Source organism: Salvelinus alpinus, chromosome 12 (assembly GCF_045679555.1).
Source record: "Salvelinus alpinus chromosome 12, SLU_Salpinus.1, whole genome shotgun sequence".
Taxonomy (NCBI): domain Eukaryota; kingdom Metazoa; phylum Chordata; class Actinopteri; order Salmoniformes; family Salmonidae; genus Salvelinus; species Salvelinus alpinus.
The window spans coordinates 21,837,510-21,851,900 of NC_092097.1; the positions used below are offsets into that span (position 1 = coordinate 21,837,510).

The 14,391-nt window shown below is 42.6% G+C and overlaps 1 protein-coding gene across 2 annotated transcripts; it reads right to left on the reverse strand.

Annotated features, from left to right (window-relative positions):
- Positions 1-425: 425 nt before the first annotated feature.
- Positions 426-14,391, reverse strand: lactbl1b (lactamase, beta-like 1b). Of its 2 annotated transcripts, none has more exons than XM_071335377.1 (7): positions 14,314-14,391; positions 12,257-12,407; positions 9,705-9,811; positions 8,743-8,900; positions 3,676-3,923; positions 2,699-2,804; positions 426-2,446 (listed from the first exon to the last, which is right to left on the reverse strand). In XM_071335377.1, exons 1-7 carry the CDS (start codon positions 14,374-14,376, stop codon positions 1,468-1,470), a joined length of 1,812 nt encoding a protein of 603 aa, XP_071191478.1. In that variant the 5' UTR covers positions 14,377-14,391; the 3' UTR covers positions 426-1,467. The 2 variants fall into 2 exon arrangements, with proteins under 2 accessions (XP_071191478.1, XP_071191479.1); XM_071335378.1 differs by lacking the exon at positions 14,314-14,391 and adding an exon at positions 12,746-13,160.

Here is a 14,391-nt window from a genome sequence, read left to right on the forward strand (position 1 = left end):
CCGCATAGCTGTGTTGTACCTTGTTTCCCTCTTTCAGGGAACACTAGTTAGTCATAACTGTACATTTGTCCCCTACTTAGTATTACATTAGAAAATCTAAATGCCAAAGAAGAGGCCCACATAAGGTTATTCTTTGTGAGTCAGTTTATGAGCTACAGATATTTGCCATATAAATCTATTCATAAGGACGATTGGGATGATAAAGTGCACAGTCATTCCTGGAACTATAGCACTATGTCCCCAATCCCCTTTTTAAGCGTATATTTTTGCTCAAAGGTTGGACTGCCAAAAGCATGTTGGTCTGTTCTCACATACAGTATACTTACTGTACAGTATGGCTACAGATACTGTAAAAGGTCTCCTTGCCAAAACATGCCAACATGATCACTATTTAAAAATCTGACTTTTTTTTTGTTTGGCATGAACATATCTTATGGATTTTTTGTAGGTCAAAAATGATCAGGCGATTCATTGATAACAAATAAAAATATATCCATGTTTTGCTGCAGTAGAAACATACATTGCACATCTTTTGATTAATCAAAATGAAATTCATAGGGCAAGAAAACATGAACTTCCACATGCAAATGAAAGTGTTACAATTGAATTGTGTTGATTGATTCCCGCATGCCATATTTCCATGCAGTCTTTTCTTACAAATGAAATGTAAGGATAGAACAAGCTGATAAAAGTAAGGTAACAATGTGCAGAACATAGGAAAAACTCAATAGATGGGATAGCTGACAACATCACGAAAACGATGTGCGCGCTTCCATGGGACAGAAGACAGCATGTTGTTGTCATTCTGGATGGCCAGCTTGCTAGAATGAATGACAATAAACTACCATGTGGGGCTTGTTTCAGCTCATGTCATCTTGTTATTGATACCATTACTTGTTTTGAGGTGTTCGGACTGATGTCATGTCAATGCTAATATGGCTAGAATTTGCTAGCTAGCTCACCAACAACTGTAACAATGTATTTGAGAGACAACAAGTTCTCATTGTGAAAATGTATTTATGTTTTCAAGAGACTTAAATATAGTTTACATGTTGTCAACAATCCAAGCCAAACCTGTCTATTTTGCCCCATGGTTGCACGCGCATCGGTTTTGTTGCTAAACAACCAACCCCTCTATTACTGTGCCACAATACAATAAATGTGTACAGTATAATATGTTTAAGGTCAGGTTACCAACTGTATAAAAATGATGAATATGTACAATGCCATTATTTTACATGGAAATCAAAGAAAACATTATGTACAAGAGTTGACAACAATGGATAAATGAAACACCTTTTTGTCTAGCTGTGTACCTTCTTTTGCAATGCATCATGGTATTGTCCACTCACTGTCCTCCAGCAATGTGCTCTTTCAATATAGAATATCACTATTAAATATAGGCTACAGACCCAAACAGGACCTTCATCCTGCACATTCATGCGCCTTTCCAATGTATGAGTTCAGTTAGTTCGAGAAAGTCGGCCTATGGGCTATCCTGACCACATTGTACGTATTCAGTCCTGGTGCATCGAAGCCAGGGGACAGACCTCGCTTGTCAAACACATAAAAGTTAAAGAGCTGCCCGTCTTGGGCCTCAAGGGAGACAGACGCGGTGCTGACCCGCAAGACACAAGGGTACTCTTTCTCAAACACCACCCTGAACACCCTGTCCACCAGGTAGTTCAGCTTTATTGTCCTATATCTCTCTGGGATCAGGTCCTCAATCTGGGGACCAAACTGCTGCATGATCAGAACCCCGTCTGCCCCAGCTTTGATCTCATAGAAGGTGATGTTTCCGTAGGTGAAGAAGCCTATGTAAGGGTCTGGATTAGGGGGAGGGATGAGGATCTTCTTGGACTCCCGGAAAGCCCTCTCCATGGCGGGTATTATATGGCTGTAAGCCTTGGCCAACACATCCTGGTTCTGAGGTCTGGTGCCAGCCATCAGCACTACCAGGCCCAGCTTGAGCCTGGGCACCAGTGAGAAGGTGGCTGAGTAGCCATCTAGGTCTCCGTCTTTACGCACCACCTCGTAGCCCAACTGCTCATTCACCTCCCATGGTGTGCCGGTGCGGTTGGCAAAGTAGTCCTTATCACAGCGGAACAGAGGGGTCAGCATGATTTTCAGGGTGTCAGGCTCCAGGAGCTTGCGATGGTAGGCACCCAGCAGCATCATAGCCAGCTTGGCAAGGTCGGCGGCAGTGGAGAACATCTGGCCTGAGGGGCGGTACCAACCCAGGTCGTACAGAGGGGCTGGCTGGCCACTGGAGTAGACGCCCACAGCCATCTGGCTGTGGATCCCTGGGGTGATGTCGAAGCCTGTATCCTCCATCCCCAGCCGGTCGAGGATGTTATCATTGATCCAGCGCTGGTAGTCCATGCCCACCACCTTCTCAGCCATGACGTGGGCCAATAAGGAGAAGGCTAGGTTACTGTAGTGGCATCTGCAAAGCACAGAGCAGCAGAGTGGGAAGTCATTATGATAGGGCAGACTGCAGGGTTAATACAGCCCACAGGAGTGATGGAATTAAACACCCGAGTCGTCTATTTACATCCAAATGAGTGTAGCAAATATGCTCCATTATATTACACACGCAAATATTTACTGAATGTTAAATGGCACAAGGACATGCACAACATTTTAATTACTATATTGCTCTTCTGATATCGAACGATGGGAATGACTAAGGTCTTACTTGGTGCCAGGGTCTGCAACGAGGACATCGTCTTGCAACAGATTCACTGCAGCCTGTGTTTTCCCCTTCCATAGCAGGTTAGTGGCTCTAAGTCTTCTGGGTAGACCTACAGTTAACAAAACACAACATCTTTAGTGTTTACGAATAAAGAAAGCAAATACATTAATTTAGCTAGTATGACAAATAAAGCTCACAACAATTTAAATTAATTTGAACTAAAATTAGGTCCTCAACTGTTATTCCAGCATCTCGTCTGCAGTGTATGTCACTGGTCATTTCATTTAATGTACAGCTCAGAAATCCATCAGTATCAAAGTCTAGTCAGAAACATCAAATACTCTCCTCAATAAATTATTGAGTTCAACCTTCATGCCTCAATGATCAAATTGAAAACCTAATCAAATCAAACCTATGTTTCAAAGCAAGGTATTGTAGGGTGCCATATTGAAGTAACAGGCTTGGATTTTGTGGTGTAATATGCTAATAAAAAAACAAGACATACGATTCTGTAGAAGGTGTATGTCACTGGCACATTGGCCTGTATATTTGTGTAGATGTGTACCAAGGTTTTTGTCAATTCAGAGCGTCACCCATCATATAGGGGGAACTCATCGTCCCTCAGCACTCACAGGATCTATTTCTGATGATAAGCAGATGCAGTGACAATCTGAACAGTTTCTGTAACGTCAGAGGTGTTTACCACCTTAGAAGGCAATCTGGAAACCTGCTTAGAGGTTTAAGGGCTCTGACTAGAGATTGCAGTATGGTGGCATTTAAATTAAATCAATGAATAAGATCATCAATATTACATTATAGTGGCCATTTTGGTCATAATAGCATGAACGTTTAACACTGCAGCTGAGCACATAAGGCACAAAACAGGGTTTCCCTCACAGTCGTGTAAAGGGTCGGCATGACCTGGTTTCCAATCCCTGGCGTGATGGGGGGTGGGGGGGAGGGTGAGGTCCGTATCTCACCTGAGAGCTGGCTGGCCATCCTTCGCAGGGTGACAGAGGAGGAGCGGATCTGAACCTCTCCACTGTCCAGAAAGATCAGACCGTCTGTCACGTACTTGAGCTCAGAGTCCCGTGACTTGCCCAGAGGGTTTTTAATGGTGAAGTTCTCCACATATTTCTCAAGTGGGTCATCCAGAGAGGCAATCTTCCCATCCTCCCACAGCCTGTACAGCATCAGCGTTGGGAAGATCTTTGAAAGGCTGGCAATCCTGTAGGGCAGGAATCAAACAGGTGTTATTCACTACTGTAAATACCCCGATGCCTGCAAAAAGCTTTTAAAGAAATCATTACAACAAAAAATATGGCGAGCATGCACAAATGAGTACTATTCTTCCTTTCAGAGGATTAACTTATTGTAAATTTCTTTCAGTTTCACATGCACTCTCTAAAGCTTTCTACACTCAGGCTTTTGACCTCACAATGTTTTCTCTGCCTCATACTGCAGACATTCTTGCAACAGCATGATTTTTAACTCCATTAACACACTGAGGGGTTTGGAGTTTAAAATGACATCATCATACTACAGAATATGTCTATTCAAGGACCATGCTGACAACACTCAAGACAGGGCTGGAGAGAATCTGGAGCCAATGTTGATGAAGACATAATGAATAATAAATAGCCCATACATAGTTCAAGACATAAAGTTGGTCAGTATTCAATCAAAGGCGCATGACCGACAAGAGAATTGCAGTCAACTTTTAAAGGTAATTTACGCTTAATCCGCTTAATTTATCGTGAATGCAATCTCCACAAACATACCACAAGTCTGAAGAAAAAAAATACAACAGTGCTGCCAAGGCAGCAACTACTATACCTGGGCTCCAGAAGAATTAAGGCATTTATAAAAAATTATAAACATTACAATACATTCACAACATATTAAGTGTGTGCCCTGTGATGACCCTCCCACTCTGTCTGCCGAATTCTTTCTCTTTGCTCTTGTTTTCCTTAATAGGATGTCGGTGGGCGGAGCTGGGAGGGTCATCAGCGAAATGGGACACACCTGAGTTCAGGTGTGTCCCAGGACAAATACACCTCTTCCCTATTCATTGAGGAGAATCTCTCCATGAAGACACAGATTTTGGTTGTGGCATTTTTGTGGCATTTTTGTTTGCGTTTGTTTGCTTTCGTTTGCTTTTGCACCTTTCAACACTCCTCATTATCACATCTATACACGCAACCACTCACTTACACTACTGATTACTGACTGCACACACCATTGTTAATTATATTTCGTTTACTTTAGTTAATAAATATATTTTGTTATTCCTTATCTCCATGTTGTCCCCCTTTTTGTTACACACTTTGAGCCGGTTCATGACAGCCCTCAGGCCCCTACTCTAATATCACATATCTACAACACAGAATCCATGTGTACGTGTGTGTATAGTGCGTATGTTATCGTGTGTATGAATGCATGTGTCTGTGCCCATGTTTGTGTTGCATCACAGTCCCCGCCGTTCCATAAGGTGTATTTTTATTTGTTTTTTAAATCTAATTTCACTGCTTGCATCAGTTACCTGATGTGGAATGTAGCCATGTAGTCATGGTTCTATGTAGTACTGTGCGCCTCCCATAGTCTATTTTGGACTTGAGGACTGCGAAAAGACCTCTGGTGGCATGTCTTGTGGGGTATGCATGGGTGTCCGAGCTGTGTGCCAGTAGTTCAATCAGACAGCTCGGTGCATTCAACATGTCAATATCTCTCAGAAATACAAGTAGTGATGAAGTCAATCTCGCCTCAACTTTGAGCCAGGAGAGATTGACATGCATATTATTAATGTTAGCTCTCCTTGAAAATCCAAGGGCCAGCTGTAATGCCCTGTTCTGAGCCAATTGCAATTTTCCTAAGTCCCTCTTTGTGGCACCTGACCACACGACTGAACAGTAGTCCAGGTGCGACAAAACTAGGGCCTGTAGGACCTGCCTTGTTGATAGTGCTGTTAAGAATGCAGAGCAGAGCTTTATTATGGACAAACTTCTCCCCATCCTAGCTACTGTTGTGTCAATATGTTTTGACCATGAAGGTTTACAATCCAGGGTTATGCCAAGCAGTTTAGTCTCCTCAACTTGCTCAATTTTCACATTATTCATTACAAGATGTAGTTAAGAATTAGGGTTTAGTGAATGTTTTGTCCCAAATACAATGCTTTTAGTTTTGAAATATTTCGGACTAACTTATTCCTTGCCCACATTCTGAAACTAACGGCAGCTCTTTGTTAAGTGTTGCAGCTCTTTCAGTCACTGTGGTAGCTGACGTGTATAGTGTTGAATCATCTTCATACATAGACACACTGGTTTTACTCAAAGCCAGTAAGGGGCCTAGACAGCTGCCTTGGTGAATTGCTTAGTCTACCTGGATTTTGTTGGCGAGGCTTCCATTAAAGAACACCCCCTGTATTCTGTTAGCCAGGTAACTCTTTATCCACAATATATCAGGGTGTGTAAAGCCATAACACTTAAGTTTTTCCGGCAAAAGACTATGATCAAAATGTCAAAAGTCACAATGAAGTCTAACAAAACAGCCCCGACAATCTTTTTTTAATCAATTTCACTCAGCCAATCATCAGTCATTTGTGTAAGTATTGTGCTTCTTGAATGTCCTTCCCTATAAGCGTGTTGAAAGTCTGTCAATTGGTTTACTGTAAAATAACAATTTGAAAAGGCATGATTTGGATGGGCACACACTTGTCTACAGTATATAAGGTCGCACAGTTGACAGTGCATGTCGGAGCAAAAACCACGCCCTGAGGTCGAAGGAATTGTCCGTAGAGCTCCGAGACAGGATTGTGTTGAGGCACAGATCTGGAGAAGGTTACCAAAACATGTGAAGGTCCCCAAGATCAGTCGCCTCCATCATTCATAAATGGAAGAAGTTTTGAACCACCAAGACTCTTCCTAAAGCTGGCCGCCCACCCAAACTGAGCAATTGGGGGAGAAGGGCTTTGGTCAGGGAGTTGACCAAGAAACCAATGGTCACTCTGACAGAGCTCCAGAGTTCCTCTATGGAGATAGGAGAACCTTCCAGAAGGACAACCATCTCAGCAGCACTCCACCAATCAGGCCTTTATGCTAAAGTGGCCAAACGGAAGCCACTCCTCAGTAAAAGGCACATGACAGCCCGCTTGGAGTTTGCTAAAAGTTACCTAAAGGACTCTCAGACCATGAGAAACAAGATTATCTCGTCTGACGAAACCAAGATTGAACTCTTAGGCCTGAATGCCAAGCGTCACATCTGTAGGAAACCGGGTACCACCGGTGAAGCATGGTGGTGACAGCATCAAGCTATGGGGATGTTTTCAGTGGTAGGGACTGGGAGACTAGTCAGGATCGAGGGAAAGATGAAAACCTGCTCCAGCGCTCTCAAGACCTGACTGGGGCTAAGGTTCACCTTCCAACAGGACAACAACCCTAAGCACACAGCCAAGACAATGCCGGAGTGGCTTCAGGACAAGTCTCTGAATGTCCTTGGGTGACCCAGCCAGAGCCCGGACTTGAACCCGATCAAACCTCTCTGGAGAGACCTGAAAATAGCTGTACAGCAACGCTCCCCATTCAACCTGACAGAGCTCGAGAGGATCTGCAGAGAAGAATGGGAGAAACTCCCCAAATAGAAAACACATACTGTAGGCTGTTTACATAGGCATCCCAATTCAAATATTTGACCAATTATTTGCATATCTGATACCTATATGATCTTTTGCTAATGTGCAAACAGCAAAAAATACACATGGAATCTGATCTTTTGACTTCTGATTTATACAACAGCCATATAAAGTGTTTTTTTTGGCACATGACCTGCGGTTACCATGACAACCACCTCAAAAGTTAAAGGATCAGTAACAAGAAATGAGCATTGCATCTGTGCTACTTCAGAGGCTACATCAGTGTGTGTCACGCCCTGACCATAGAGAGCTTTTTATTCTCTATTTTGGTTAGGTCGGGGTGTGACTAGGGTGGGTCATCTAGGGGATTATGTTTCTATGTTGGCCAGGTATAGTTCCCAATCAGAGGCAGCTGTTTGTCGTTGTCTCTGATTGGGGATCATATTTAGGCAGCAATTTCCCCTTTGTGCTTTGTGGGATCTTGACTATGTATAGTTGCCTGTGAGCATTATTGTAGCTTCACGTTTCGTTTTTGTTCGTTTATTGTTTTGTTTTGCTTTGAGGTTCACATAGCAATAAAGATCTGGAACCCAGATCACGCTGCGCTTTGGTCCAGTTATTCTAACGATCGTGACAGTGTGATTGCTTAAATCTGATTTGGGTTACATCTAAAACTGAGTGTGGACAGTCAGAAAAAAAGATGGGATTTATAAAGAAAATTAGATTTGGGTTCTTACGGTGGCTGTGTAAACAGCCTTAGTGGGTCAATGTCCGTAACAACTAAAATCGTTGAAGCACGAGGCCAAGCTTCTCTTCAGTTTTGGTCCCAAAGCTATAGTTTAAAAAAAGAAGGTTTTTTAAAGTACCACATTGTAGCAGCGTGAAACGCACCCGTTCACATGCACAGGTACTCTGTGTGACTGTGTGAGAGCGAAGTCTTGCATCGCGCTCATTTAAATATCTCCGGGGCTGTTCCTTGCAGCGTCATCTCACTGAGTCTATCTTTAAGTAAAGCCCTAAAGCAAAGTCACATGACTTTAACAGCTCTCATTTCACTCAGTAATGATCACTCTAACTGGAAGCTGTGCATCAGTGAATATAGACTCCTGTTGGTCAGTGTTGACAACTGTACTCTGAAGCCAGAATACCTGTTACAGCTTTTTGGTACATGACGGTGCATTGTAGTGGCTAACTGTGTCAGAGGCTAATTGCTGTGTGACATCAATGCCTCTATCATGAGCAGCAAGAAAGCTGTGACTGATAGGACATTCACATGCTCAGAGCACGTAGTACGTCATACAATGTAATAGTGCTATGATTGCAAGCTAATGTAATCGGTCAACGGAATTACACGCATGTCCCCGAATTAAGAAATTTATATGAAAGGGCTAAGGGTGCATATAATTAATGACCACCTTACCTATAGATGGTGTATTCATTGGGTGGAGCTGAGAGTGGGTCACTTCCGTTCCTCTTGCCAAAGTTACCAGTCCACAGAACGGTGTCATTGAAAATCACAATGGCCGACAAAGAGGGAAGACTGGCAGGGTTGACACTCTGGCGCAGCAGTGTGTCCACCTGAGTGAGAACATACCACTTATGAGCATTTATATCGACTACTATAGCTGTAAACACTACAAAACAGAAATTCTTACTGAGAAACAAATTGATTCACAGACTCTCCCTCAAGGTTGTACTGTAGTTTCAGTAAACAAGACGTTCAAAAGTTACCCTGGGTCTTGAAGACTTTAAGGCACAAACATAGACTGCTTCCTATTGATTTGTTGTGATGGAGGTGCATTTACTGCCAAGGCTTGGCAGATGCTGAATGAACTGACATTATTCTTAACTGTCACAGGTAATAGGCAGATGGAATGACTTTATACAATGGACACTGTCAGAATGACAATCTACCTTATAGATTATGTCTCTCTGTTTTTATGAGGGCCAAAGCAGTAATGTCTTAATGTATGCAGGGATATTCGGTTCTGTATAAAAGATACAAGGAGTTCCAATGTGTTTTTGTCATTCTGAGGACATTGTTAATAGGATTCCAATGGGAATTTCAACACTCATCCATAACAGACCGCTGCTTGTATGGATATGTGCTGGGACTGGTAGGACTGCTCTCCTCTCTGTTTTGTAGAATGCCCTTCACTGTCTGAGTTATATTAATGCAGGAACGGGTCACGTCCAACTCAGAGGCTTCTTTATCAAAAATACTTTCTTTATCAAACATATTTCTCTGCATGGTAATACAATCCCTCTGGGGGAGCGTGTCTAGGCAATTGTTATAAAGCATTATCACTAACACATGTTCCCTGTTCTTAGTTGGACATGAGCAGAATGTGCATAGTCTGAATGACCCAAGGGAGCACTTACCTTTTCTAATGCCTCTTTCAGGGTAGGGATAGGGTGTTCCAGGGGGAGAGGCTCAGGGAAGCGTGGGCACATCCGTTCTGATTTGGCATTGCCTCCCATGCCTTCATCTGGCAGAGAGACAGAGAGAGATATAGGAAGAAGGGGAAAGAAGTTGGGCGTTTATTGAAATTCACACTTGATGTTGGTGGAGTAATATGTATGACATGACAAGGAGACAAACACAATGTGCCATAATGGACTTCCACAGGACTTCATTAATCACCTGAGTTCCCATGTCTGTAGGCTACCACAAAGGAGCCAATTTGCACACAAACACATAGTCATAAAGGTGATTAATTCCGAACGCACTGTGAATTTCGAATGAGTAGTTAACGGAGACTTTCATTTACACAGGATTAGATCTAGCCTTTATAGCTCCTAGAGTTACTATAGTCAACAGGCCCATAGGCCTACAGTATGTTAATGAATTCAGATCCAGTACTAGATCATACAAAGCACCCCCAAAACATGATGCCGCCACCCCCGTGCTTCGAGCATGGGATGATGTTCTTCAGATTGCAAGCCTCCCCCTTTTTCATCCAAACATAACGATGGTCATTATGGGCAAACAGTTCTATTTTTGTTTCATCAGACCAGAGAACATTTCTCCAAAAAGTACGATCTTTGTCCCCATGTGCAGTTGCACACCGCAATCTGGCTTTTTTATGGCAGTTTTGGAGCAGTGGCTTCTTCCTTGCTGAGCGGCCTATCAGGTTATGTCGACTCGTTTTACTGTGGTAATAGATACTTTTGTTCCCTCCAGCATCTTCACAGGGTCCTTTGCTGTTGTTTTGGGATTGATTTGCACTTTTCGCACCAAAGTACGTTCAGCTCTAGGAGACAGAACGCATCTCCTTCCTGAGCGGTATGACGGCTGTGTTTATACTTGTGTACTATTGTTTGTACAGATGAACGTGGTACCTTCAGGTGTTTGGAAATTGCTCTCAAGGATGAACCAGACTTGTGGAGGTCTACAATTTTTTTTCTGAGGTCTTGGCTGATTTCTTTTGATGTTCCCATGATGTCAAGCAAAGAGGCACTGAGTTTGAAGGTAGGCCTTGAAATACATCCACAGGTACACCTCCAATTGACTCAAATGATGTCAATTAGCCTATCAGAAGCTTCTAAAGCCATGACATAGTTTTCGGGAATTTTCCAAGCTGTTTAAAGGCACAGTCAACTTAGTGTATGTACACTTCTGACCCACTGGAATTGTGATACAGTGAATTATAAGTGAAATAATCTGTCTGTAAACAATTGTTGGAAAAATTACTTGTGTCATGCAAAAAGTAATGTCCTAACCGACTTGCCAAAACTATAGTTTGTTAACAAGACATTTGTGGAGTGGTTGAAAAACGAGTTTTAATAACGCCAACCTAAGTGTATGTGTGTAAACTTCCGACTTCAACTGTATACTTTCTTGTAAACTCTGCAGACATTGGCTAAGCCTGCTGTCTGAGTTGGAGTCTTTAAGAAGATTTAGTGACCTTGTTGACAGAACAGTTGTCTGCTGATAGTGGAGGCCAGTTAGACATTTTCTTTGCTCTAATGCTGGATATTGTATCTCTGTTGCAACTTGTATTAAACCAGAATGATTTTGATTGACTTCATCCACAACTGCTCTTCTCTTTTATTCATCTGAAAATCCATATTTCAAGCACTGTCTGTCTAATCCATTGACCACCCACAGAAAACAGCTAATAGGATTTCACAATCACACCTCAGACAACTGGAATGACTTGCTTGGAAGCACTTCAATGTATCCTCATGTGGCTTCCAGGCAAATAAATCCATTCTGAAGGGAGAACTGCCATGTGTTGGAACTTTTCTCTATTTCCCGAAAACAAATGGATTTTCTAACTAAGTTCTAGAGGCTTCTTTGTGTGCAAAATCTCAGATTGTATGTGTCAACGTTAATGCAGAGGAAGCAGGAGCTACATACTGTAATCTCGGTTAACCCAGAACTAAAGTGTCAGGTAATTGGTCAGCTGCTCAATTAAGTTTTGGATCCATGCGTGTTACTAGAAGAGATGATGAGATGCTAGAAAGATGAGCAGAACCGTAACAAGGAGCTCCACCCTCTTTCTTTGCAAGTTATGGGTGAAATGTCCCCTCCCTTTCCGAAATTTGAACGATGCTAATGCCTGCCAAATCATGTCTAAATAACCAGTGACAAAAAACCCAAACACCGGAATTTCTGCTGCTTTCATCCTACACATCCCATTCCTTCCCGACAGATTCTATGGTACCAGTTATGTTTATGTAGATCTGTCCAAGAGAGATTACATGTAAAGATACTGTAACCACTAATATAATCATAAGCTTTGAGTAATCTTTACCCATTTACCTCAGACACAATGTAACAAAATCACAAGAGATTGACAGGCTGAAATGTTTAGAGTGAATTGATGCTGTTTGCTGCATAATATGTTGAATTGCTTGCTCCTGACATTATTTTCAGTTTGGTACTAATGTTTTCACGGACAAGGTTGAATGCAGGGAGTGAGCCTTACCTGGCAGTAACTTTGGCAGCTGGTACTGCCAGAGGAAACATCCTGTCATGACCAGGGAGAGCAACAGGAAGAACACCATGCCCAACTGAGTCCATTTCACCTTCATCTTCTTGGTCTTGGTGAGCCCCTCAATAGCAGCAGCAGGTGCAGGCTGAAACATGCACGCCCACGCACACACACGTGTGCGGGCGCACACACACACACACACACACACACACACACACACACACACACACACACACACACACACACACACACACACACACACACACACACACACACACACACACACACACACACACACACACACACACACACACACACACACACACACACACGGTTAGGAATGGGCTTTCAGAATGCGAAGAGATCAACAAGAACGAGGGATTTCACCTTGTGGCATATGTCATTTTAGAACATTAGTGAGCTAACTTGCTGAATTACAGTACGTACAGTACTTAGATAATAATCACAATCAAGACTACTTACCACTTGACAAGGATGCATTAAGGGCAGGCAGAAGATAATAAAAAACTCTCTCTCTCTCACTAACTAAGCATCTGAACAATCCACTCAGCGCCATGGACCACCAACTCTCAAATTCCAATAGTGGTTGATGTTCTTCCCTGAAGGTTTCACTGTACAGGGTTATGGCACAGACATGGCTTCCCGTTCTTACATTTCCTCACTGGCCGTGCCATAATCCTGGCCATCAGCACTCCTCTGACAATTAAATTTCCTCTCTGACAACCACGGGCCTCTGACATCATAATCCCCAGATTTACTCCACTAAAGCCCATCTGAGCGGGAGGGGAAATCTTAATCTCTAATCCCCCACGAATCAATTCACTTCAGTCCAGTTTCTGCCACTGCTGGGACCTACCGAGTAGTCCCGGCTGAAAAACATAGCGTCTACTCAACCCTTACAGGAGGAGGGTATGTTTGCCTCATGAGGCACATTAGCGGGGAACATGAGTTGACAAGGGAAATCACATGGGCACACCGAGTTAGAGCGCTCCAGCGGACTAATATGTTAAGAGAAGGACACTGACTGAGACATCTTAGAAAGGAATACAACTTCACTCTCTCTATTCCATAGCTAACAGTCACACAAAATACACACTGTACACATAGGCTGCATCCTGTAAAGTACAACTATGTATAGTGTATGGGTGTATGTTCCTTGGCTATGATTCATTCATTGATTCATTGATCTATTTGTGTGACTCAGGCCTAAGGTCATTGTATCAGGTGTCAGTGGGCAGATCGTGGGCCTGAGTCTTCTCGGGCGGACTAGGAGTTCCTAGGGTTACTGTCATGCTTGGCTGCAGGGAGAGGTAACCACCAATATATATAAACTAAATACAGACACCAAGCTCTAGTAAAGACTGTTTGCATTAGATTTAGCTCAATAATCAATAAATGAATGAATGTTGTTGTAATCAATTAGGAATGGTTGTATTTTTGTTTTTACATTTCTTTATTATTTTAACATTTTTTGAATGTTTAAACAGGGATTGGCTGTTTTCAGTAAATAGAAAATTGTGTTTCGATTAAACAGGGGATGGGCTTTCCAAACAGAGTACCTAAGCAGAAATCAAGGATTTCAAGCACCTCTCAAGGTTCAGAAAAAAGTAGAATTTATATAATACCCAACATCAAAAACCTGTCTTACTCAGCAATTACCATCTTTCATAGATAGGACTTAAGTTTCATCACATTTTCAGTGAATCATTCAACCTTTCTAAATTCACCTAGAATGATGGCTGTTTTGTTAGCTGTGGAAGGCTGTGAATTATTGTAGGCCCAGTAATGTATTCTGATATACATAGGACTAATGATGCTACAGAAAGAGATAATGTGTGAAAGTAAGCTGGAGTTGATCCTGATTGCATAACCAGTTGATGGCTGTGGAACACGCAGCTGTCCCGTTTGAACAGAGTCGGGAGATGTGGTGAGTAAGCGGCACAGAATCAGATAAGCTCCAGCGCAGACACACAAATGACCTGCAGTCTCCCACTAAGGACGTGTGTGTAGTGTTGTATATAAGCCTTTACCTGCTGTGGCTGAACTCCATCCAAAGATGTCTCTCTCAGCACTTTGCTGCCTGTCTTCCCCATTACTCATGAGCACAT

Excerpts from the sequence above, each read along its gene's own strand:
- lactbl1b (XM_071335377.1), bottom strand. The coding sequence starts at position 14,376 with ATGGGGAAGACAGGCAGCAAAGTGCTGAGAGAGACATCTTTGGATGGA. Across the intron at positions 8,901-9,704 it reads TGAAAGAGGCATTAGAAAAG|GTGGACACACTGCTGCGCCA; the intron begins GTAAGTGCTCCC and ends GTTCTCACTCAG. Across the intron at positions 2,447-2,698 it reads GTTGCAGACCCTGGCACCAA|ATGCCACTACAGTAACCTAG; the intron begins GTAAGACCTTAG and ends TGTGCTTTGCAG.